The sequence below is a fragment of the Gobio gobio genome (genome assembly GCF_949357685.1).
Source record: "Gobio gobio genome assembly, chromosome: 12".
NCBI lineage: Eukaryota > Metazoa > Chordata > Actinopteri > Cypriniformes > Gobionidae > Gobio > Gobio gobio.
Window position 1 is genome coordinate 1,208,746 of NC_137105.1, and position 26,902 is coordinate 1,235,647.

The 26,902-nt window shown below is 39.0% G+C and overlaps 1 protein-coding gene across 10 annotated transcripts in view; it reads left to right on the forward strand.

Moving 5' to 3' along the window:
* Window positions 1-886: 886 nt before the first annotated feature.
* prpf39 (PRP39 pre-mRNA processing factor 39 homolog (yeast)) overlaps window positions 887-26,902 on the forward strand; it is a 49,157-nt gene continuing 23,141 nt past the window's right edge. For all 10 annotated transcript variants that reach the window (XM_079831593.1, XM_079831588.1, XM_079831592.1 and 7 more), the window contains exons 1-9: window positions 887-1,046; window positions 5,451-5,989; window positions 6,904-7,029; window positions 9,682-9,800; window positions 12,367-12,534; window positions 14,114-14,276; window positions 14,658-14,765; window positions 22,494-22,658; window positions 23,067-23,193. In XM_079831593.1, coding sequence (XP_079687719.1) covers window positions 1,034-1,046; window positions 5,451-5,989; window positions 6,904-7,029; window positions 9,682-9,800; window positions 12,367-12,534; window positions 14,114-14,276; window positions 14,658-14,765; window positions 22,494-22,658; window positions 23,067-23,193 — 1,528 coding nt within the window. In that variant the 5' untranslated portion in view covers window positions 887-1,033. The remainder of the gene's footprint in view (window positions 1,047-5,450; window positions 5,990-6,903; window positions 7,030-9,681; window positions 9,801-12,366; window positions 12,535-14,113; window positions 14,277-14,657; window positions 14,766-22,493; window positions 22,659-23,066; window positions 23,194-26,902) is intronic.

A 26,902-nucleotide genomic window follows, 5' to 3' on the forward strand; every position in this document is an offset into this window, starting at 1 on the left:
ATTCAAAAAATGCCTTGTTTAAATAAAACACAATGTGAAGCTTATAAATACATTCATATTTGCATTTTTTCCCCTCAGAAGAATGGGCTACACATGTAGCTAATAAATCAACTAACCACATCTATTAGTGGTTGATGTCTGTTTTGTTTTCAAATAATTTGCAACTTCCTTACTTATAAACCTGAAGTCAAGAGGCCATTTACATCCAGCATTTGAAAACATTTATTTCCTGTTTTAAACGTTGCTCAAATGTACAAACTAAAGCCTCGAAAATACACTGGTATCAGTTATTCAAATAAAAGTATTGCTGTGTAGAAATAATAAAATACTTTTGAACACCAGTTTCATAAAAAAGACCTTGCAATATACTAATATTATCCAATATAGCTTGTTTAATATAAAGTACGAATTTTATATCACAATTTTGGCTTTTTGTCAAAGTTATGACATAAAAAGTCAAAATTATATATGTATAACAAAATGATGTGTGATAATTTTGATAATTTTCAGTCATAATCAAGATTTAAGCATAATTTTTTTTCTTATGAGGCGGAAATGGGCTTTCGTTTTTATCCCATACTGACTTTTTTGGGCCGCGTTACTTTTTAATTTGTAATTTTAATAGTTACAGCTACAGTCGAGGGGAACATAAAATAATTGGGTGGCGTTACTTTTTTGGGTAGTTACTTTTATTTTTTTAATTTATTTTATTTTTTATTTATTGCTTTTAAAGAAATACAAATATAAAAACAGTCAGGGGTTCATTGAATAAACATAGTAAGACATAAATACAATAATAAATGATTTTGGGGGGTTACTCCCCTTTCTATAATACAACGTTATGACGTGACTAGTCGTCTTTTATTTGTTGTGAGTTTCGTAACGCAGTGCGCATGCGCAAAGCATTCGTGTCCTTTCCTCGTCGACGCAACGGGTGTTGAATGCGATACAGCGCGGCTGTTCGACCACATGTTATCAGCCGCATAAAACTTCGAAGAAGTTGTGCAAATATCTGCCGTTTTAACCCAGTTTCATGGAAGATTCTGGTAAGTATCCTTCCCGCCGTGTGTTTCCCGCGGTTCGCGCGCGGTCTTTTCTAGAAGACTCTGAGGTAAACCAACGGTTAGCAGTTCAGCTAACGCGTGAAGAGAGCAGGCCGAGACCACACCGATGCAATTGAATACGTTTTCGTAATTCTATAAGCATATTTAGCTGCTTTGAAAACGAATTAGCCCTTTAAAAGTCACCGACCGCGTTTTAAAGCCTGTTTTGATCAGCAGGCTAACTAATTTTCGCAAACTAGCGTTAACTGCGACGAATCATCGTGTGTCGTTTGACCAGGAAACGCGTTAGAAACATTTCACCTGACCTTAAATAAACCCTCAAACCTTTTAAAGTTTTCATCTCCATTCATGTGTGTTTTTTTGTGAACATTTTTAAAGCATTTCTGCGTTAAACTGGCAGAGTTTGTAGATCAAGTCAGATCAAACAAGCCAGTTATTTAAATACACTAAACCCATAGCTTGTAAATAAATGCAAATTGGGCGTTATCTTAAATTCCAATGTGGTATATTGCATCACAACTTACATTTTTGTGAGCTATACATCACAACAACATGTTATTGCTTTAACAGAAAGGTGCATTTGATATAAATATTGCTTTATTTTATATTGCTAGCAAAATCATTGAGAGATGATTGTTGTCGTCAGTCTTTATTATGTTTAGGGGTGTAAAAAAACAGTTTGAATGATGAATAAATAATACGTCCAATAGTTGACCCAAATCGAGTAGAACAAACGTAATTTAATGCAGTATTGTCCAAAAAATATCTTACATTGGTGTAGTATTTAGTTTATAAGCGAACATCACTTTCATTAGTTTGTTTAATAAATATAGACATTTTTATGACAAATGTAACTTTTTGTCCAAATTGACACAAGTTGTAATTTTAACTAGTGTGATAATTGAGCTAGTATTTCGACTTTTACCTGTTATAATCAAGATTTAAGCGTGATTTTTTTTTCCTTATGTGGCGGAAATTGGCTTTCATATTTATCCATACTGACTTGCATAGTTTTATTTATATATGACGTGACTAGTTGAACAAACGTACAATATTTTACATTGGTGTAGTTTATGCTTTAATATAAATATTGCTTTATTTTATATTGCTAGTAAAATCATTGAGAGATGATTGTTGTCGTCAGTCTTTCTTATGTTTAGGGGGGTAAAAAAACAGTTTGAATGATGAATAAATAATCCGTCTAATAGTTGACCCAAATTGAGTTGAACAAACTTAATTTAATGCAGTATTGTCCAAATAATATCTTACATTGGTGTAGTATTTAGTTTACAAGCCATCACTTTCATTAGTTTGTTTAATAAATATAGACATTTATGACAAAAGTAACTTTTTGTCCAAATTGACAAGTCGTAATTATTGCATCACAGCGTAATTTTTTTTCAGATATACATCACAACAACTTGTTTATGCTTTAATATAAATATTGCTTTATTTTTTATTGCTAGCAAAATCATTGAGAGATGATTGTTGTCGTCAGTCTTGTGTTTAGGGGGGTAAAAAAACAGTTTGAATGATGAATAAATAATCCGTCTAATAGTTGACCCAAATCGAGTAGAACAAACTTAATTTAATGCAGTATTGTGCAAATAATATCTTACATTGGTGTAGTATTTAGTTTATAAGCCATCACTTTCATTAGTTTAGCCGCGTTTCCACCGAAATTACCCGGAACTATTTGTACCAGGAACTTTTTTCCCAGGAACTTTTTCTCCCCCAGATCTGCTACAATCTGCGTTTCCACCGCGGTCTAAAGTACCGGGGAGATTAGGCAAATTAGTCCGGTGACGTGGGAATGCGCGCGGCTGCTTCTCCCAGTTACCGACGGACAGTAATCACTTTTGCGCGATACTGTCTGCAACAATAACAAGTGGAGGAGATGCAAGCAGCGCTGCTTTTGCTTATGTATACACATTACCAACACTGCTTATTTAAACGTGCACTTTCACCTGGTTTGACCATTTTAATGCAAAATGGGATGATGGGCAATCCAAAATCTGAATGTGTTGTAATAGCTCAATTCCAAAACAAAACATTTTCTATAAAAGGATAATGAGGTTTCAGTCATGACAGATGTGTGAAAAGTTAATTGAATGAAAACAATAGACTGAATTAAGCAGTTGAAAGATTAGGTACTAGACTGCAAGTATTTTATTTTTTATCACAATAACATCTCTTAACATTCACAAAAAAACAAAAAAAATCACATGACTAGTATTACAATATGCTTCATTAAATGCATAATATTAGAGACTTCTTCCTCAAATTTGAAATGAAGTAAGACCACACTTATGGCTTCACTTAAGTTGTGGTTATAAGTTATTATACTACATTCACAGTTATACATTTAAAAATATAATATTTGGGTTTTCTAGATATGTTTATGTGCATATTCAGAAAGACTTGCGAGCAGCAGCCCTTTTATTTGCTTCCTAAACTATATGAATACAATTAGAATGTGGTTATATAGTTAGAATGTGGAAATTAAAGACACAGTGACATTTTACACATTTTACTTTATTTTAGACAGATTAGTTCTTACAAAATTAAAATAAAAGTGTGCAAAGACAAATAAATTACTAGAACAATAAAATGAAAATATAAAATGTGAAAACAACAATATAAAAAAAGTGTATTTTTCAGTAACCTGTCCAAGAGCTGTGCCAACATGTACAATATATAAAGTACAAATGTGGTAGTGCAAATGCTTCATTCAAGCGGCTGGTCATTGTGGCTACTTCTTGAACAACTGGACAAACTGTCCAAGAACAGACAGAAACCCGGTCTGAAAGTCCCTCTGCTGCCGTCAGCTTTCTTCCGCTTCTGACTGGTGGAATGCCAGCTCTTGCCTCCTCATCTCTCCTCGGCCTGCCTCTCCAGTAACAGCTGCATATATTGGTCAGTTCTTGTCCATATGCTGCAGGGTTAGCATCCTCCATGTCCCTCAGTGCATCAAGAAAGTCACAGTCCCTTTTCCTTTTCTCTAAGTAGAAAAATTGCACAGAAACACATGGAAATTAATACACAAGGCAACCATGAAACAATAGAAACCATCAATTAATTATTTAAAGTGTTTTCACTACAAATAATGAACAATTGTTTGCCCAGCTTGAACAATGCCCAGTGTGCAATTTTTATCATGGGCAATTTAAGTTTACAATTAAAAACAACAAAACCATTAAGGATTACACATCAGTTTTTAAATATATACACATTTTTGTCAGCTTTATAACGTACTGGTGACCGCGGGGGAAAACACGCTGGTCTCCGTTGCCTGCGATTCATCAGGGCCACTCGTTACGTCTGGAAAAGCACGTTGAAAAAAGTTACTGCAACGTGTTTAAACACTGCAACGAGTTTAATAGATGATACCAAGATGATATATTTACCTTCAACCCACTCGGATTCCTGGATGGTTTCCAACAACGCACTAGCCGAGTCTTTCGTTACCGCTGCGCCAGAAAAGGACGGTCTGTGTCCCAGCAACGCGTCCAGGCGGTCATACCACTTGTTGATACGCCGGTCGGAACCGCTCCGGTTGTTATGATCCTTTAATTTCTTGTAATCTTGTCTAATTTCTTCAACTTCTCTCTGCGCTGTTTTCCAGTGTGACTGGAACCGAGTCGATATCTTCAGTTATACCTTTTCATTGCGGGTCGCCGTTTCCAGTTCCCGCTGGATGTCCTCCTCCGCATATATGCTCAATAAAGCCTGAACCTCATCGTCGGTCCATCGGTCGAATTTTTTGTTGAACTCCATTGTTGCAAAAAAAAAAATTTACTGAACGCAAAACCCACGGAACTCACCTCGCAAAAGACTTGTAAATATGGCGGTGGAAAAAAAATAGCTGCGAGAGCTCAACCAATCAGCATGTTCAGCGCCCAAGTCCCACCCCCGAAAGTTCGGGAACTTTTGAAAAGTCCCACCTCGCAAGCAGGGCCGTTTGGAGGGGGAAATATTTACCCGGAACTTCATTTAGACCCTGGTTCCTGCGGTCGAAACACACCGAGTTCCCCCCCAAAGTTCCTGGTTCCGGGGTAAAGTTCCTGCGGTGGAAACGCGGCTTTTGTTTAATAAATATAGAATTTTTATGACATATTTAACTTTGTCCAAGTCGAAATTATAACTATTGTGATAATTGAGCTAGTATTTCGACTTTTTCCTGTTATAATCAAGATTTAAGCGTGACTTTTTTCCTTATGTGGCGTAAATTGGCTTTCATATTTATCCCATACTGACTTGTATAGTTATATTTATATATGACGTGACTAGTAGAACAAACTTATAATATTTTACATCGGTGTAGTATATTGATTTAGTATTATTAAAAATAAGCTAGTTATTAATGATCCCATGGGTTTGTTCCAGGTGAGCCGATGACCGGGATGTTGGACACGAATGCCCCTGATAACGGGGACGCTCCTGCGATGGAGGCCACAGATGGGCCAGAACCGCCCGCCACCGATTGGACGACGGCACCGCCTCCTCTCGCGGAACCGGAAAGCAACGAATCGGCGGTGGAGCTGTGCTCGCTGGAGCATTTGAAATCCGCAGCCGAGAACATTGACCAGAAAATCAGTCCTTCAGAACCCGTTCTGGAGAACTCGGATCCGGTTGTCGGGCAGCAGGCGGAGTCAAACGGGGAGCACGTCGTGGACCAATCAGCGGAGCCGGATGCCGCGAAGCAGGCGGGAGACTCGGAGAGCCCTTCTGAAATGGAGCTGGAAGATGCGCCCAAAGAAGAGGAAGAACCGGCAGAACCGGGAGCCGAACCCGCAGCCGACGACTCCGCTACTCCGCAAGAACCAGAACTTCCCACAGAATACGAGCGTCTTTCTAAAGTCGTGGAGGACAATCCTGAAGACTTCAATGGCTGGGTGTACCTTCTGCAGTATGTGGAGCAAGAGGTGAGTCCACTTTCATCGTCAAAACACGAGATATTTCCATCCGTCATTGAACGTTTATTCACCAAAGCTCTGAAGAGATCGCGCATTGATTTAAAGGTACAGTGTGTAATTACTCGACTCGTGAGTGGGCGGAGCTTTTATTCTGCCGCCGCTTCTGCTCATGCATGTGTGTTTGATCCTCTCACACACATGTGAGTGTGTTAAAGTGATGTTGTAATGCTACTCTTGCGCTACTATGAGACGCTTGTTCACACTGCAGTGAGCGAGATCATATGAGGCGGGAAAACATGGCATTCTGGGTAAATCTACAACAGCAGATTTACACAATCAGACTAACTGTGTTGAGCTGGAGAACAATGAGGAGTTTCTGTCCATCAATGATCCAAACAGTGGCTAATAAAACACAGCAGATATTAAAGCGCCGCTAGTGTTGCCATGGTTACCGCACAATAACACGCGGGGATGATGTCACTGATGGGCGGCGCACACACACACACACACACACACACGGGCCGTGTCCTGGGGAAAATCACTGATTTACACATTTGGGATAATGAACTAATATATAACACTGATCTAGAGGATATTGGATATTTTAATCCGAAAAACTTACATACTGCACCTTTAACTGTGTTAACTTACATACTGCACCTTTAACTGTGTTAACTTACATACTGCACCTTTAACTGTGTTAACTTACATACTGCACCTTTAACTGTGTTAACTTACATACTGCACCTTTAACTGTGCGTTTTGAAGCTTCAGAGTTTTGGGTGGACGGACTTTTAAACGGAGGGACAGAAATCTCTCAGATTCTGTTTCAAAGATGAACAAAACTCTCGAGGGTTTGGAACGAATTTCCATTTTTTTGGTATCAAAGCGTCACACGTTCATCAGTGTTTCTTTTGTTTCAGAACCACCTTCTGGCTTCAAGGAAGGCGTTTGATGCGTTCTTCCTGCACTATCCTTACTGTTATGGGTACTGGAAGAAATACGCTGATATCGAGAGGAAACATGGATACATCCAGATGGCCGATGAGGTGAGTCTGATCAAGCTACAGAACTCATGAAGGTCGTCGTACTCACAAATAAGGTTACATTTTCTTTAGTATGATTTGTTTCCTGTTGCACTTTATTGACGAAAGTATTGGGACACCCCTCCAAATCATTGAATTCCGACCAATCACGCTATGGCAATCTCATGGACGAGTCTGGGTTTGGCGGTTGACTTGCCTGACTGCATTGTGCCGAGTGTAAAGTTTGGTGGAGGGGGGATTATGGGTTGAGGTTGTTTTTCAGGGGTTAGTTCCAGTGAAAGGAACTCTAAACGCTTCACCAAGACATTTTGGACAATTTCATGTTCCCAACTTTGTGGGAACAGTTTTAGTGCCGATACCGATTTTTTTTTTTTCCCCCTTAGCCGATGACGATACGAGCTGCCGATTTTCGTGAGCCAATATTTGTAACCGATACTGCTTTTGCTCCCTCAATTTACATCATAAAAATGACACAATGATCAGGATGATAACAATTTAAAAAAATAGGAACATTTATTGAACTAAAAAGAACAATATTTAACAAATAGTAAAAACAGGTGAGGTAGAACGAGAAAAAGAGTTCAGTGGTGAAAATAAATATTTAAGCATAAATAAAATAATGACACTATTACACACAGTATCAACAAGCGAGCAGCATAATAAAGTGCACACTGACTGTACTATACTTCATTTAAAACTATTTACAACCTAGTCATTTAATGGCTACACTCTAAAAATGCTGGGTTAAAAATAACCCAAGTTGGGTTGAATATGGACTAATCCAGCAATTGGGTTGTTTTGACCCAGCGGTTGGGTTAAATGTTTGCTTAAATAACCCAATTGCTGGGTTAGTCCATTTTCAACCCAACTTGGGTTATTTTTAACCCAGCATTGTTTAGAGTGTAGGTGCACTTCACTTAATCTCTTGTGGAGCAACACCAGCGGTAATTCAGGAGAAAATCTCCCAATGCTCCACGTGAAACTTCAGTCTTTCCACCTTTTACCATCGTGTCAATTCTCAGTTGATTTTGATTAATATGCGCAAGGGAGAGCGAGAGAGTTTGAAGACGGTGAGAGGGTTTTTCCTGGGTCAAAAATGGTCTTCGGTGGTGGCTGACAGACATGGTCATCCACACACACACACACACACACGCACGCACAGTAAAAAAGTGCCCTACCCACGTGATCTGCAAGCACAATACTGACAATACATTTTAAATACATTCAAAGAAAGTTTGTAACTTTTGCTTATCTTATTTTGATCCCACATGAAAAAATACTAGAGTATATTATAGTAAAATTACTCTAGTAATTACTATAGTGTTTTTGAACCGTACTATAGTAAATATACTACAGTAAATTAACAAAGTGTAGTAAATACTATAATATACTAAATATACTACAATTTACTGTAGTATATTTACTATAGTATGGTTCAAAAACACTATAGTAATTTTACTATAATATACTATAGTATTTTTCCATGTGGGATACCTTGATGTTTGTTTTGTTCCTAATTTTTACACTATTTGCTGATAATTGTTTTGGTATATAATCATATCAATATTAAAAAGTAGTATTAAAAAAAATGAACAAATAGCCTAATTTTCTGCCATATACAATTTCATAAAATGATCAGCTAGCTAACAACAACTTTGTTCTGGGTTCACCTCACTCCAGTCTAAACGAAGTGATTTATAGGCTATTTATTTTACTACACATTATGAACATAAATAAGCTGAAAGACTGTGGATAATTAAAACTAACTCTTACACCCACTCTTGCTAAATTGGGTAAGCACACTTGTGTTCTCATTTCAGATGTTCTGAGTAAATGAATAAACTGATTGGTGAGTTCAGTGTTGGACAGATCAGTTGTTCTAACCAGTCGATAAAATGATTCGGTTCAAAGGAGTCATTAGGTGGCGAATCGGACATTAGCAGATGCTTTGTGTGTGAATCCCGTCTGTTAGAACATCGCAAAAGATTTGTCAACACACAAAAAATACTTCATAACCGGACAGGATTTGTTTCCCGTTTATTGAAAGTATGCTTTATGTCAGCTGGTCAGAGAATCAGTCAATGTTTTTTGAGCGCATTTCACACCCAGCGGTAATTAAAGGAAAACATCGTCTGATAGCGCCACGTGCAACATGGATTCGGTCTTCCGACCTCTTGATTAACGTAATATGTGAAATATTAGAAAGCTAAGAATGCTTATTTTGAAGACCGAGAGCGTGCGAGCGGGGGAGGAGCTCACTGGTCGTTCTCTCTGTCACTCAGTTACAAGCGCAGCATCTATTCTACATCACTCATAAATCACAATAACTCATCAAATAAAGCTTTGGCGGGACACAAATTTGTTTTGGTGGCCGCCAAAAAATTTTCAATATAGGAAAAACCCTGGGTGAGAGCTGCCCTGTGGACGCCTGTCTGGAAATAATGCAGGGGAAAAAATATCGGCGAACGCAAATATCGGCCGATACACGATAAAAATCGCAAATATCTGCCGGCCGATATATCGGTCTAACACTACATTATAGTGTATAATTTCTTGTATCAATGTGACTATAAGGCATGATTTTTTAACGGTGTGTTGTGTTGTTTTCATGAGACTGAAGGTCTTTAAAGTGTCGGCCGTCTCTTTCCTCCGCAGGTGTACCGCCGAGGCCTCCAGGCCATCCCGCTCAGCGTCGACCTGTGGCTTCATTACATCACTTTCCTGCGAGAGAACCAGGACACCAGCGACGGAGAGGCCGAGAACCGCATCAGAGCGTAAGTGACCCTGAGCAAAGCGGTAGCTCGCGTGCAGATATTGCCAAAGTTCAGACTCCGCCTGAAACTGCCTCATCGACACGGCATCCTCAATAAACCCGTCTCCGGCGTGAGGACTCCGATTGTTACAATATTACAATGAATTAAGTCAATGCAAAGACGCGAATAGACATAAGGCGACGCGTTTTGCGCGAATAAGGCGAATCGCCCGAGTTGAAAAGTCTGAACTTTGGCAGATATTCGCGCCGTGTTAACCAATCAGGAGCTTGCTCTAGTAGTGACAACAATGAGGAGAAAATCTGCACATTAATATCTGGTTCAGACAATATGATTATCACTGTGATAACTAGGGATGCACCGGTTAACCGGCCAAAAACCGGAACCGGACGGTTTTTGCTTCTAGCGTTTTCTTTGTATTTTTCTGCCGATTTTTCCTGAAGTGCGCCCGCGTGCACATACGCCTATATTGCAATCATTCGCGAACATGTCACTTGTGTGTTACAAACGGAAACTGGAGAACTGAGGGAAGACACGAGATGCTGAAGGGAATGAAGTTGCGCGAGCTTGAAGTTGCGCGAGCTTACCTCTCCGCCTGCACAAGTGTAGATCGTGAGCGTTTGTTCAGCTCTGCTTCTCACGTGTTGGATCGGATGAGAGCGAAACAGACTAACTTGTGACAAAGTCCAAATACTTCTTTTTGTAGCCTAAAGAAAAACATGCTGCACTTTAGAAATGAAATACTATCAGTTCTGTAGCCTATAGGATGATCATCTTTATTTTACCTTAAAATTACATTGACTTAATTTGATTTAAAAAGCACCTGCTGTAGCATCTTAGTTTTTTTCGTTGCACTAAACATTATTTGATTTAACATTTTGGAACAATTATATACTTTGGTTTTATTTAATTTCACTGGTTAAGACTTTTTTTTCTTTACACTGAATTTAAAAACACATGCTGATTTAAGTAACATCTTTGTTTGGATTGCAGAATATGCAGTTGTTGCCTTTAATTCCACCTTTCAATTTAATTTCAATTTAATTTCTTGTTAATTTCAGATTGCGGACTTGTTTTCGTTTTCGCCAATTTAGCCTGTTAAATACCAAATAAACATCTTGTTCATGTATACTTTCATTCTTTTATTGTGTAAAAATATATATTTTTTTAAAAATCGGAATCGGACAGTTTTCTTGAAAAAAAATCGGTATCGGAATTGGACATGTAAAATCATGATCGGTGCACCACTAGTGATAACATTAAATGACATGACATTGTTAAAGGGGTGGTTCCGTGTTTTTTTTCTAGGCTTGGTTGTGTTTATGGGGCGCAGTATAACGTGTCTTAATACTTCTTTTTTTTTTTAACGCCGTATTTTTCTTATATTTTCTCTTTATTCCACACCGCTGTCTCCACTGTCCTATGAACGGCTCGTTTGCTTCCTGCTTCTGTGAAGCCCATATCTCCGAAAAACGCAATGGTCTTAGATTGGTCAGATGGCCAGATGTAGTTTGTAGTTCTGCAACCGCTCTCTCTTTCTTAATGACTGCTGCGTGGCCCCGCCCACTTTGTGTTCACGGGGGCAGTGTTTATGTTAATAGCAGGTGTTCATAATGTCACCAACCCGGGAAGAAGCTTGTTGTAGTCCAAACCGGCCGTTTTTGTAGGCAATAAACTGCCATAACTTTAAAAGACAGTATCTCCGTTTGCATTGAACTTTCAGCGCTGTAACTTTGCAGAAACTGTTTATGCTCAAGCAGCAACATTACACACTAGCTAAAGTTAAAAAAGTGAAATCGCATGCAACCGCCCCTTTAAATGCAAGTTTATGTTTGATCAATAATACAAAAGTATAAGTAAAAGGTAAAATAAGCTACACATGAATGACGCCATCATTCCCGTGAATCGCGTCATTCCACGTTCAAAGCAAAGGGAGATATTTATTTTCTACAGAAGTCACAACAAACGACTGGTAGGGACTACAACGAGTTAGTGACATCATAACCCTAACATTTGCATAAACCCTGCCCCCGGGGACATGTGGAGTTGCTGTAGTCGAGTCGCTCAAGCTGTCGTCCGTCTCTCACATTTATTGATACCGTACAAACGCAATAGCATGACATCATCAGTTATAACCGTAATTACTATCTCTGTTCTCTCTTCATCAGCAGATATTATCTGGCTCATCTTGCCCCACACCAGCGCTTTATAGATTGTCATGACTGAATATGCTAATCAATGGCCTTCGTTAACTCATAAACTCATCCTCTATTCCTTCAGAAACGTCCTGTCTCGTTCTACAGGTCGTCTCTCCATCATTGTCCGACTCCGGTTTGATCATAATCGGAGCTGCTAACACGAGCTCTTGAAGCTCCGCCCCATGAGCATCAGCTCATTTGCATTTAAAGGGACTCACACAAAAACGCCGCGTTATTGCTCGCCCTCAAAAAGTGACCTTTTTAACGCGCTATAAGTGAGCTGTGGGGTATTCTGAGCTAAACCGTCACACACACACACTCTGTGTAACATCCCTAGACCCTGACTCAGTGGTGTGCTTGGTTTCTTTCAGGTCCTATGAGCACGCGGTTCTGGCCTGTGGCACGGACTTCCGCTCCGACCGTCTGTGGGAGGCTTACATCGGCTGGGAGACGGAGCAGGACAAGCTGGCCAATGTCACGGCCGTCTATGATCGCATCCTCTGCATCCCCACCCAGCTGTACTCGCAACACTTCCAGAAGTGAGCATTATATATATATATAAAATATATAATATATAATAAAGTGAGAACCTCATTTATGGGTCACACTCAGGACCTTCGGGTCAAAAATGACCCACGGGATTAAGATAAAGATTTGAGTAAAATCAATTAAATATATTTTTGTTCGATAATATTTTTTCTTTTTTTGAGATAATTATGATTTATAATTAATATTTATGCAATAATTATGACCCATTTTTTCCCATTGAATATAAAACATTTATTTATATATATTAGGGCTGTCAAAAGTAAAAGCCATCCAAAATAAAAGTGTGTTTACATAATATATGTGTGTGTACTCTGTTAATTATTATTTATATATAAATACACACAAGCATGTATATATTTAAGAAAAAATATTATTTTTATATATAAAACATTTATATTATTATATAAATGTATATACATGCAAATATTTCTTAAATATATACATGAATGTGTGTGTATTTATATATAAATAATAATTAACAGAGTACACACACATATATTATGTAAACACAAACTTTTATTTTGGATGCGATTAATCACGATTAATCTTTTGACAGCCCTAATAAATATAAATATAAATATATATATATATATATATTTTAGAGTCAAGCCTAGGCCTCATGAAAGCAATTTTTTTAATGAGATCGGTGCCATCCGGTCGACACATTGAGCATTTTTATCACTATAGTGGATCTTGCGTTTTATAATTAAAAAAATAATAATTGTAGCTTCATCGGAATGGTTCGAAACTTGGTGACTTTATTGGTACTTGGTATATGAACACCCAAACAAATTGGGGACAGGATTTGAAAAGTCTAAGTGGTCATAAAAAAATAGTCACACTCAGGACCTTCGGGTCAAAAATGACCCCCATAGGAAATGAACGGGAAATTGGCAAAGAGTTTTTTTTGTGCGTACAATCTACAAATCAGCTAAGATGCAGAAAAAAAGACTCAACAGTGAAGATCTCTAAAACATCAAGAGTGCAAAACAGACAAAACTCTCACACTTATACACACAAAAACACACGCACACACAAATTAACGCGTCCCATTCCAAAAGCTAATTGTGTTTTTGTGTGTTTTTTTGTCTGTTTTGCACTCTTGATGTTTTAGAGATTTTGGTATGAAGAGGTCTTTACCGTTGCGCAAAAATACTTTTTTGTTATAAACAAAACCAAGCCCAGCCCAGGTGAGAGAAAGTAACGCAAAAGTAATGTAATGTATTACTTTTCTTAAAAAGAAACTAAGTAACTCAATTAGTTACTTTTTAAGGGAGTAACGCAATATTGTAATGAATTACTTTTCAAAGTAACTTTCCCCAACACTGATTGTACGCACAAAAAAACTCTGTATTTTCATATTTTTGCCAATTTCCCATTCATTTCCTATGGGGGACCCAGAAGGTCCAGAGTGTAACTATTTTTTTTTACGACCACTTAGACTTTTCAAATCCCCTGTTTTTTTTGGGTGTTTCGACCATTCCGATGAAGCTACGACTTAAAAAATATTTTTATAAAACGCTTCGAAGAACCCCAGAGGGTTAAACGTTGTTTAAACTCTTTGTTCAGGTTCAAAGAACACGTGCAGAGCAACAACCCCAAGCACTTCCTGTCCGAGGAGGAGTTCGTGGCGCTGCGGGTGGAGCTAGCTAATGCTAACAAGCCCAGCGGAGACGATGCCCCTGGGGAAGAGCTGCCGCCGGGCACAGATGACCTGCCGGATCCCGCTAAGGTAAGAGCGCCATCTGCTGCCCGCGGGGGTTTCAAACATGGCCGAGGTAGGCAGGGGCAGAGGCTAGCTGATCCTGGAGACAAGCAAAACGTGTGCAGGTTTGAAGAGGTGTCTTTCCGTTAGCAGCCAATGAAAACCTGAGGGGTCCAGGTTGGCATCCAATCAGGGACTTGGGCTTAAAGTGGGACGGGCTCGTGACGAAATGCCACCGTCCCTCCCAGCACCGGGGCTTGGGCCACAGCTGATTCACTGGGTGTGCAAACCGTACTGTTTCTGTCAAACTCATGGTGACGTAGACCTTTTGCGTAGCTGGACATCAGACGAGATAACATGTCTGCGGCTGCACGATGCCATGCTCAGGACGTGTGTTTTGCCCTCCAGAGAGTGACGGAGATCGAGAACATGAGGCACAAAGTCATCGAGACGCGGCAGGAGGTGTTCAACCACAACGAGCATGAAGTCAGCAAACGCTGGGCCTTCGAGGAGGGGGTGAGTGTGTCCGATTAATCCTGTTCATATCAACCAGGGTTCATTTCGTTGACGAATAATTTTCGTCAACGACCTGTTTTCACTGACGAAAACGAGACGATAACTAAATAAAACTAGTGTTGGATGACAAAAACTATGATGAAAATCAACTGTCATTTTCGTCAACAAATAAAAACTAGTGTTGGATGACAAAAACTAACGAAAATCTACTGTCATTTTCGTCAATAAATAAAAACTAGTGTTGGATGACAAAAACTATAACGAAAATCTACTGTCATTTTCGTCAATAAATAAAAACTAGTGTTGGATGACAAACTAACGAAAATCAACTGTCATTTTCGTCAATAAATAAAAACTAGTGTTGGATGACAAACTATAACGAAAATCTACTGTCATTTTCGTCAATAAATAAAAACTAGTGTTGGATGACAAACTATAACGAAAATCTACTGTCATTTTCGTCAATAAATAAAAACTAGTGTTGGATGACAAACTAACGAAAATCAACTGTCATTTTCGTCAATAAATAAAAACTAGTGTTGGATGACAAACTATAACGAAAATCTACTGTCATTTTCGTCAATAAATAAAAACTAGTGTTGGATGACAAACTATAACGAAAATCTACTGTCATTTTCGTCAATAAATAAAAACTAGTGTTGGATGACAAACTATAACGAAAATCTACTGTCATTTTCGTCATCAAATAAAAACTAGTGTTGGATGACAAACTAACGAAAATCAACTGTCATTTTCGTCAATAAATAAAAACTAGTGTTGGATGACAAACTAACGAAAATCTACTGTCATTTTCGTCATCAAATAAAAACTAGTGTTGGATGACAAACTATAACGAAAATCAACTGTCATTTTCGTCAATAAATAAAAACTAGTGTTGGATGACAAACTAACGAAAATCAACTGTCATTTTCGTCAATAAATAAAAACTAGTGTTGGATGACAAACTAACGAAAATCAACTGTCATTTTCGTCAATAAATAAAAACTAGTGTTGGATGACAAACTATAACGAAAATCTACTGTCATTTTCGTCAATAAATAAAAACTAGTGTTGGATGACAAACTATAACGAAAATCTACTGTCATTTTCGTCATCAAATAAAAACTAGTGTTGGATGACAAACTAACGAAAATCAACTGTCATTTTCGTCAATAAATAAAAACTAGTGTTGGATGACAAACTAACGAAAATCTACTGTCATTTTCGTCAATAAATAAAAACTAGTGTTGGATGACAAAAACTAACGAAAATCTACTGTCATTTTCGTCAATAAATAAAAACTAGTGTTGGATGACAAACTATAACGAAAATCAACTGTCATTTTCGTCAATAAATAAAAACTAGTGTTGGATGACAAAAACTAACGAAAATCAACTGTCATTTTCGTCAATAAATAAAGCAGATCCGGCGTTCGGACACATGACCCAGAAGAGATTTGTTTACGAGCAGAGGAAGACGCGCGTATCTCAGCTGTTGAATTCTACACTGATCGTGCTTTAGGTCTCGCTGTAGTTCTCAAAATGGGGTTAAAGTGAGCATTTCATGGATTCCCGAACGCCGGATCTGCTCATATTCTCACGCATGCGTCGTGGAGACACACACGGAAGACAAGAACAAGCTGGATAAAGGCGTTATTTAGATTTTTTTTTGCGCACAAAAACTATTGTCGTCGCATCGTAAGATTATTGTAGAGCCACTGTGGTGAGATGGACTTTGTAACGATGTTTTTAGTGCCTTTTATGGGTCTTGTGAGTGTAAATGTACTGAATGCCAATGGAGGCCTATCTGAAGCCTTTCTCAGCATCAGATTTACACTAAAATATCTTCATTTGTGTCTGAAGATGAACGGAGGTCTAACGGGTGTCCAACCACATGAGGCTCAGTCATTAATGACACAATTTACAGTTTTGGGTGAACTAACCCTTTAAATATTCCGTCTGTTTTTATATTAATGAACTAGGGATGAAACACTGCAGTTAGTCCACGGTTCAATACACACCTCCGTTTTTAACCACGGTTTTCGGTTCTGATGGCTTCTCACATCAGTTTTTTATTCTATTCTTAAGCGACCGGAACAGCAAGAGGTTAATTTATTTTTTCTCCTTTTTTTATTGCAATACTCATTTCTTTATTTAACTTAAAATAATTGAAAAACCTTACTTAAACTTAAAACTTTACTTAAAAAAACCCATGTACACATTCCTAGTGTATTGTATAATATAAAGTAAATATAAAGATTTGCACTGGCAGCTCAGAGCTGTACAGCAGCATTTAAGTGTGAAATTGAATGAATAAATGTAAAAATAAAACACTACTTCACTTTAAAATATACACTGATTCTTATTAAAGCTGCTGCACTGTAAAAAAAAAAGTTGAGAACTTAAGTTTAAGGCAACCAGCTGCAGAACATTTGAGTTTTCTCAACTTAGGGTCAATTAGTTGTACAAACTTTTTTCATGTTAAATAGCTGAATAAACTTTAAAAGCTGAATTTGTCATACAAAACATAAGTTGGATTTTTTTACCGTGTGTATTAAAGTTCTTCAGTCAAGAGCAGTGAGGGATTTTCTCTTTGTCTTTTGTGGTTTTATTAACATTAAAGGAATATTCCAACTCAATGAACTTGCGGATCCCTTTGGGTAATTTTCTCTGGACTCGATGCACCGCCGCCGACATTAACCAGGGACGGATGACCTTTGTTTAAGTGGTGCATCATTTGAGTCGTGGCCGTGTTGTACTTAAACACGGCATCGCAATGTTTGCAGTGAAATTAATTTAATTGCTTCAAGACTCACACTACGCAACGCAATCTGCATTAGATTAATCGATAACAAATTAACGTGATCAACGAAATTCTTAACGATCGATTGCCGATTTATCATGCCCATCCCTAGTGTGTATATCTATGATCGCGCCGGTATTTTGACCTTATTCGCCGGAAGTGATGGCGCGGCTGATGCAGAGCCGTAGAAAAAAATTAAATACATTTTTAAATATGGATATTTTTCTTACACAAACGCGTTGATGCGCTTCATCGCTTTTGTAATATAACTCAGATTTGATTCGTCTGAAAGAAGAATGTCATATACACCTCGGATGACTTGAAGGAGAGTAAATCATGGGGTCATTTTCATTTTTGAGTGAACTATCCCTTTAAGAAAAACAAAATTCTGCTTAGGATTGTCACCTCATGGGTCCATTGTGTAAGGACTCAATGCGAAGGATTTTCAGTCAGCCCAGTGGTTCAAATTTTCACTGGCCCCACCACAAAGAAAAGTAATAAATGAAATAAAATGGGCCCAGTATTGTTTTTGATCCATGTAACGTTAATAAATAAGGTTATGACTCCAAAAACTACTATATATATTAGTGCTGGGCATCGATTACATTTTTTTTACTAATTGCTAATTTTTTTACTAATTACTAATTTACTAATAGCTTTCCTGTAGCTCAAACAGTAGAGCATGGTGCTAGCAACGCCAAGGTCATGGGTTCAATTCCCAGGGAAAGCAAGAACTGAAAAATGTAAAAATATGTACCTTGAATGCCATGTAAGTCGCTTTGGATAAAAGCGTCTGCCAAATGCATAAAAATGTATAAAAAAAAAAAATGTAATTAATCAATTTTTTCTGTAATTAATCGCGATTAATCGCAAGTTTTTAATATTTTGATATTGTAATAATTTCAGTTACTCTCAAAATTAATGTATAAACAATTTAGAGACAGCATATTTTAAATATGTGTTGTATTGTCATATTTTTATGAATGAAGGCCAGTATCACTGATACTAAAGTCTCTATGAAACATTAATGACGTTACATTACAGTATAACTGAAAGCTCCCAATTTGAATATTTATTAGGCTTAAAAAAACAACTTTTAAGTGAACTTAAAACAATTTTTACATAAACCCAAAATAATAAATGTTATATTTACCCATGGACTTCCCTGTTATACATATACAGAAATGTAATAGTTATCAAACACCTTTCTTAGCTGCATAAATAATAAATTAAATCTAGATGAATCATCATTAAAGCTACACTTTTCTCTGTTCCCGTTGTTCTGTGATGAACATTAATGACATCATCATCAGTGCTACTGTCACTTTAAGAACAGGCGCGGATCTGACGCGCTGTCCCGCGCATCTCATTTCCTCACAACTCTTTAAAGTTCATTTAAGACGTTATTTAACTAATTTAAGACTCTAATATGAGAATACTCAAAATCCTCTGTGTTATTGTTTGTTCAAGAGCAAAAGAGAACTCGATGTGAGCAGGAAACTGATGCGAGTCTGTCTGTGCGTCGAGTGTGTGTGTGTGTGTGTGTGTGTGTGTGTGTGTGTGTGTGTGTGTGTGTGTCTTGATTAGCTGACATGAGACGCATCCACACAGACAGACACACACACACACACACACAGGACATTGGCATACAGCGCGCTCTCTTGTGTCTTGTCGCGCTTGGAAGCATTTACATGAATAAGAGCGTGATGATCATGTAACGCTAAGCAAAAATGGATAAAAAAACGGACGCTGCGTTATTTGCGTTAAATATTTTTAATGCGTTAAGCTGAAAAAATGAATCGCCCGCGTTAACGCGTTAATTTGCCCAGCCCTAATATATATACATATTAGTTAAAGACAATCAGTAATAAAATACGATATTTTCCGGCTTTCCGTGATATACGGTAGGGGCGCTATTACGCATCTCCTGAACGAGTACAGAATCTCCTGGTCAAAACAGGCGAAGAAGAAGAATCGGAAACGACTGATCTCATGTGTAAGCAGATGCATATGTTAAATAATGCGATTATTAGGGTTGGGGACCGAACTCTGTACTTTTAAGGGCACTGACCGAATTACGTCGGTACTACCGAGTACCGATTCACATTAAATCAATCGGTACCTGAGAACGCATCTGATGATTTATAGACGAGTGTGTGAATATTAAACCGCAAAAACACTTTTTAAACACGAATCCTGCGTGTCTCTGTGCGAATGAATGCTGTAGTCGTGCAGTTTACCACACACACACACACACACACACACACACACACACACACGACGGTCGCATGTTTCCATCTCTGCCGTCTCGTATGAGGACATGAACGCATGTCCGTCATCTCCAGAGCCACTGAGAGTCACTTTATGAGCACTTTTACTGTTTAATTTGAGAAAAACTACCGTCATAAACACAGAAACTCAAAGGTCTTCACGGCAACACGTCAAAATAAAAGTCTGGCTAACTTGACAAATACATCACTGTACTGTAGAATTTAGATGCGTCTCAGTGTAATAATAAATTATCAACTTAATTTTTTTTAAGTAATTACCATTTTCTTCATGTTTTCCGTATGAAGCTCAGTGGTGCAGCTTTGTTTGACTAAAGTTTAATGAAATTAAAATATAAATTAATGTCTTAATTTGATTACCAGAAAATGCACATAAAACTGCACATAATTTGAGGGAAATCTTTTCATAGATATTAAATTAAAAAGAAGAAATAGTATGGTTGTTTTTATGAATTAAATTAAGTAGCTAGTAGCCTAATATTTGCGAGTAAATATTACAGTAATCAAACATCAGACAGAGCAGGGCAGCTCTGGCATAATATCAGTAATAGGGCTGCAACAAATGAATTTTGAATTTTAAAGTAGCAATTTCCAGGCCTGGAAAAGTTTTGGAAAAATAAATAAACCAGAAAGTTTTGGAAAAGTCATGGAAATTTGTTTCAAAAAATGTATGTAATAGAATAGTGTTTGTGAGAGCGCTTAAACTCGCGCTAGACCCAAGTTATGGACAGCTTCACGATCGGTCACAGTCTCTGCTCCCTTTCTGTAGTTTATTCCGGTTAATATAATTTATTCATCATGCTGGTAAGATCACATGAAGTCTTCGTTTTTCTAATGCATAAAAAGCATTAAAATAATGTGTAAATGTCTGTAGTTTTATCTGTGTAGGCAGAATATGACGTGCAGTTTCCCCAAACACAATTTATTTTTATGGATCTATTAATCGGCGAATCATTATTAGCCAACAATATCAAGAGCATATCAACAACTGACAATCAGTACGTTTACATGGACAACAATACTCCCGATATTAATCTGATTAAGACCATACTCTGATTAAGAAACTACCATGTAAACAGCGATTTCGAATTACCGTAATCCGGTTAAAGCCATACTCGAATTAAACAAAAATCGAATTAAGACATGTGGAGTATGCCTGTTTTAGTCGCATTATCTAAGTGCATTGTAGACATGAACACACCTTAATCTAACTATTAGCGCCGTGTAGGAGTTTTTGCCGCATTGTGACCGGACACACACACACACACACACACACACACACACACACACACACACACACACACACACACACACACACACACACACACACACCAGGCAAGTGCAGAGCGGAGGGCTTTGGGGGCTGGTATCAAAAGTATATAAAGTGCCCCTCTAAACAATCATCAATAATTCGTTAAAAAAAAAAAAAGTTTAAAATCGGAATCGGCCAGTTTTCTTGAAAAAAAATCGGTATCGGAATCGGCCAGTTTTCTTGAAAAAAAAAAATTCGGTATCGGAATCGGCCAGTTTTCTTAAAAAAAAAAAATCGGTATTGGAATCGGCCAGTTTTCTTGAAAAAAAAAATCGGAATCGGCCAGTTTTCTTGAAAAAAAATCGGTATCGGAATCGGCCAGTTTTCTTGAAAAAAAAAATCGGAATCGGCCAGTTTTCTTGAAAAAAAATCGGTATCGGAATCTGCCAGTTTTCTTGAAAAAAAAAAAAATCGGAATCGGCCAGTTTTCTTGAGGAAAAAAAAATCGGAATCGGCCAGTTTTCTTGAAAAAAAAATCGGTATCGGAATCGGCCAGTTTTCTTGAAAACAAAACAAAACGGAATTGACCAGTTTTCTTAAAAAAAAAAAAATCGAAATCGGCCAGTTTTCTTGAAAAAAAATCGGTATCGGAATCGGCCAGTTTTCTTGAAAAAAAAAATCAAAATCTGCCAGTTTTCTTGAAAAAAAAAATCGGTATCGGAATTGGCCAGTTTTCTTGAAAAAAAATCGGTATCGGAATCGGCCAGTTTTCTTGAAAAAAAAAAATCGGAATCGGCCAGTTTTCTTGAAAAAAAATCGGTATCGGAATCGGCCAGTTTTCTTAAAAAAAAAAAAAATCGGAATCGGCCAGTTTTCTTGAGGAAAAAAAAATCGGAATCGGCCAGTTTTCTGGAAAAAAAAATCGGTATCGGAATCGGCCAGTTTTCTTGAAAAAAAAAAAAAAACGGAATCGACCAGTTTTCTTGAAAAAAAAAAAATCGAAATCGGCCAGTTTTCTTGAAAAAAAATCGGTATCGGAATCGGCCAGTTTTCTTGAAAAAAAAATCGGAATCGGCCAGTTTTCTTGAAAAAAAAAATCGGAATCAGCCAGTTTTCTTGAAAAAAAAAATCGGTATCGGAATTGGCCAGTTGTCTTTAAAAAAAAAAAAACGGTATCGGAATCGGCCAGTTTTCTTGAAAAAAAAAAATCGAAATCGGCCAGTTTTCTTGAAAAAAAATCAGAATTGGCCAGATTTCTTGAAAAAAAAAATCGGAATCGACCATGTAAAATCATGATCGTTGCATCACTAATTTTAACGGTTGATTGTGTAGTTAACTCAGACGGATTGTATGCAAACGTTGACGAACGCTGGCTTTTCTCCGCAGATCAAGCGGCCGTACTTCCACGTCAAGGCCCTGGAGAAGACCCAGCTCAACAACTGGAGGGAGTACCTGGACTTCGAGCTGGAGAACGGGACGCCGGAGCGGGTCGTGGTTCTGTTTGAGCGCTGCCTGATCGCCTGCGCGCTGTACGAGGAGTTCTGGATCAAGGTAGCTATACGGCGCTCTCTTTCCCGCCTCATTCCCTCTGTCCACCCTTTGCTTCCCCATCAACGATATCATCACTTCCACAGTAAAACTTGCTGCACTCTTTGCGTGTAACGTTGATATTTGACTGTATCTGTTATATTAGGGGATGGCCTGCTTGCCACACAAGATTTGACTGCAGCATTTGCCAACTACGTTGCACCTCTCCGTCTCCTTCTACCTTACAGAATCTTATCTTATTGGTTCCATGAAGGTGCTGATGGGTTTAAAACAGAAATTCTCAAAACGATCTTGTCAATGGAAATTCGCCAGTGCGGGGATGTGAAATGAAAGCTCAAGTTTTATGTGTTCTTTCCCCTCTTCTTCTGTTATTCCTCCTCTCTGTCGCTCTCTCTCTTCTGTCCTCTGAAGTACGCCAAGTATCTGGAGAGCTACAGCACTGAGGGCGTCCGGCACATCTTCAAGAAGGCCTGCACCATCCACCTGCCCAAGAAGCCGTCGGTCCACCTGCTGTGGGCGGCGTTCGAGGAGCAGCAAGGTAAAGGGGTCGCGCTGGTCACCCCGACATGAGCATTAGCCCATCATTCGCTCGCCCTCCCGACAAATGTCATCGGTAAAACGGCCTTATGGTGCGCTCACACCGGACGCGATTCGCACGAGTGATTTACATGTTAAGTCAATGCAGAGACGCGAAATGGCATTCTGCGGCGAGATTCACGCGATTGAGGCGACGAGATTCACACGATTTGAGGCGCCGAGATTCACGCGATTTGAGGCGCCGAGATTCACGTGATTTGAGGCGGCGAGATTCACGCGATTTGAGGCGGCGAGATTCACGCGATTGAGGCGGCGAGATTCACGCGATTTGAGGCGGCGAGATTCACGCGATTGAGGCGGCGAGATTCACGCGATTTGAGGCGGCGAGATTCACGCGATTTGAGGCGGCGAGATTCACGCGATTGAGGCGGCGAGATTCACGCGATTGAGGCGGCGAGATTCACGCGATTTGAGGCGGCGAGATTCACGCGATTGAGGCGGCGAGATTCACGCGATTTGAGGCGGCGAGATTCACGCGATTGAGGCGGCGAGATTCACGCGATTTGAGGCGGCGAGATTCACGCGATTTGAGGCGGCGAGAGTCGCGCGTTTGAGGCGGCGGGAGTCGCGCGTTTGAGGCGGCGGGAGTCGCGCGTTTGAGGCGGCGGGAGTCGCGCGGTTGAGGCGGCGAGAGTCGCGCGGTTGAGGCGGCGAGAGTCGCGCGGTTGAGGCGGCGAGAATTGAGCGTTTTGAACGCGCGATTCCCGCAAATCGCTCAAGTTAAAAAATCTGAACTTTGGCGGATATTTCGCGCTGCGTTAACCAATCAGGAGCTTGCTCTAGTAGTGTCAACAATGAGGAGAAAATCTGTATATCAATATCTGGTTCAGACAATTTGATTATCACTGTGATAACATTAAATGACATGAAACACAACCCAGTCTCTTTTTGTTAAATGCAAGTTTGTTTGATCAATAATACAAAAGTATAAGTAAAAGGTATAATAAGCTACACATGAAATAAAGCAAACAATTCACTCAAACATTCAAAGTCAGAGCTAGTCGGCTAACATTACAACTGCAACGTACAGTTATAGCCTAAAGATAAAAGTAATGAAACTTATCTTTGCCCTCAGCCTAAACGATTTGCCAGGGAACAAATTATAGATCCATGAGAGCAAAGATCGGCCGTTACAAGACGAATTATAGCTCGAGTCATCAGAGCCAGCGGCAGAAGAACTGGCTGAGGAAAGGCTGATCTCACCGGGTTAATGAGCGCCGCTGATCCACTGGAGCTCACACACACACACACACACACACACACACACACACACACACACACACACACACACACACTCACTCACTCACTCACTCACTCACTCACTCACTCACTCACTCACTCACTCACTCACTCACTCACTCACTCACTCACTCACTCACTCACTCACTCACTCACTCACTCACTCACTCACTCACTCACTCACTCACTCACTCACTCACTCACTCACTCACTCACTCACTCACTCACTCACTCACTCACTCACTCACTCACTCACTCACTCACTCACTCACTCACTCACTCACTCACTCACTCACTCACTCACTCACACACACACACACACACACACACACACGATCACATGTTCAAATAGGCACTCTTTATATAAATAAACCACTGATTTGAGCTTTAAACTACTACATTATCGACTGAAAAAGTCTTAAAACTACGTTTAGTCACACATTAACAGTAGATTTTAACAAAAACAGACGTGTAAACACAGCCCATGTCAGACATTTCTCAACGAGACGAGCCGCTGGCAGAAGCTCCGCCCATGAGGAGAATCACGTCTGTTGAGCAGCGAATAATCACGCGAATGAAGCGAGTAAACTCAATGTTCAAGCGTCCATTCGCGCGAATCGCGTCTGGTGTGAACGCCACATTAGGGGAAATGTAGTTCTTCTACCCGCCCCTAATGCTCCTCTCTAGAGTTGTGACGTCACGTGACATCATCGTTTTCATCGTTCCTCTGACGCTGAAGAGGAACAGTGATCCATCAACACACACTTAAAGGCCATTCAAATGAAGAAATCGCCCTAGCGTCCACACGGCTCACGTTTACTTATTGTATGAAATGGAACACGCATTAAAACACGCTAATCAAACGTCAGTTTCGGTCATTAGCCGAGTTTCCACTGTCGGGTCAGAGTGAGCCAGGGCTAATATCCTCTGACCTGTGGCACGAGCCCAAAACCAGACTGGGTTTCCACTAGGGATGGCTCGATACCACAATTTTGTCTTCGGTACGGTCCCACAATCTAATACCGAAGTACAGATATTAAATCGATACCACACAGGGTCTGAATTTTTGGCATTGTGCATAATTTTACTCACTCTCGCAAGTTTGGGGTGTTATGAAGCAGCAAATTACCGCAAGTGTTCATTCTTAAATTAATCAACAAAGATTAATCACCTCAAATTGGTTATGTCTTTCGCGAATGTAAATAGTGCAATAGTATGCGTGAAAATATTATGAAATCTAGGGCTGTCAAAAGATTAATCGCGATTAATCGCATCCAAAATAAAAGTTTGTGTTTACATAATATATGTGTGTGTACTCTGTTAATTATTATTTATATATAAATACACACACATTCATGTATATATTTAAGAAATATTTGCATGTATATACATTTATATAATCTATAATATATATGTAAGAGTGGACTCCTGTAGATGGTTCAATCTACAGGGTTGCCATTAGACTAAAGAAACGTTATCAGAAAGATGGAAGAAAACTGTACATTTCTCGTCTATTTCCACCCACTGCAACTCATACCAACGACGGAGATAAGCGCAGTTACAATAGCAAAATATGTGGGAGAGCGTTGCTATAATGTGACTATATTGTATTGCAATAGGGAGCACTTCAAAGTCAATACTAAATCAAAACTAGTTAGCACAGTATTTGTAATAGAAAGGATTTAATGACAAAATCTGGTTATGGTTACACTTAAAATAGTTTCAAAATGGATGAATGAGATGAGAAACTTATACCATTAATCGTACGCAGCATGAATACAATGTTACCTGAGAGATAGAGAGAGAGAGAGAGGGAGAGAGAGAGAGAGAGAGAGAGAGTGGGGGAGAGAGAAGAAGAGAGCAAAGACAAGAAGCCCAGATGACTTCAAGAGCCAGAGGAAAAGAGCGAGAAAGCCTAGTTTCCAATCTTCTCTTATCTATCCCTTGACCATGTGACTGAAACCAAATGTATTCTTTTAAACTGACCAATCAGAGCAAACTCACACATAACATTCAAACTGACCAAACTTCCCCAACAGTAAAAGGTGTGGCACCCCCTGCGGCCTACAGGCCTGCCTTTTGTCTTTCAGATGGTCCTTCGGATAAGCAAATGTGTTGACACCAGTAAAGCAAATTTCTTTGTTGGATTTCAAATATCAAATATCTTTGATTATTTTCAATCCTTTCAGTCCCCCCTTGGCACATTTGGCCACATTCATAAAATGTCCAGAGGTGACAGTCAACAAAGACATTCTTTCAGTTGTGTAGATGTCATCTTCAGACTTGTCGTCCAGGCATGTTGGAAAAGCAGTCTGTCAGTCCTTACACCTGCTTGAGAACTTCATCAAATGGTGTGGTGCAATCTCTTTGATCACTGATATGCAAAACGTCCATTGAATACCTCACACCTC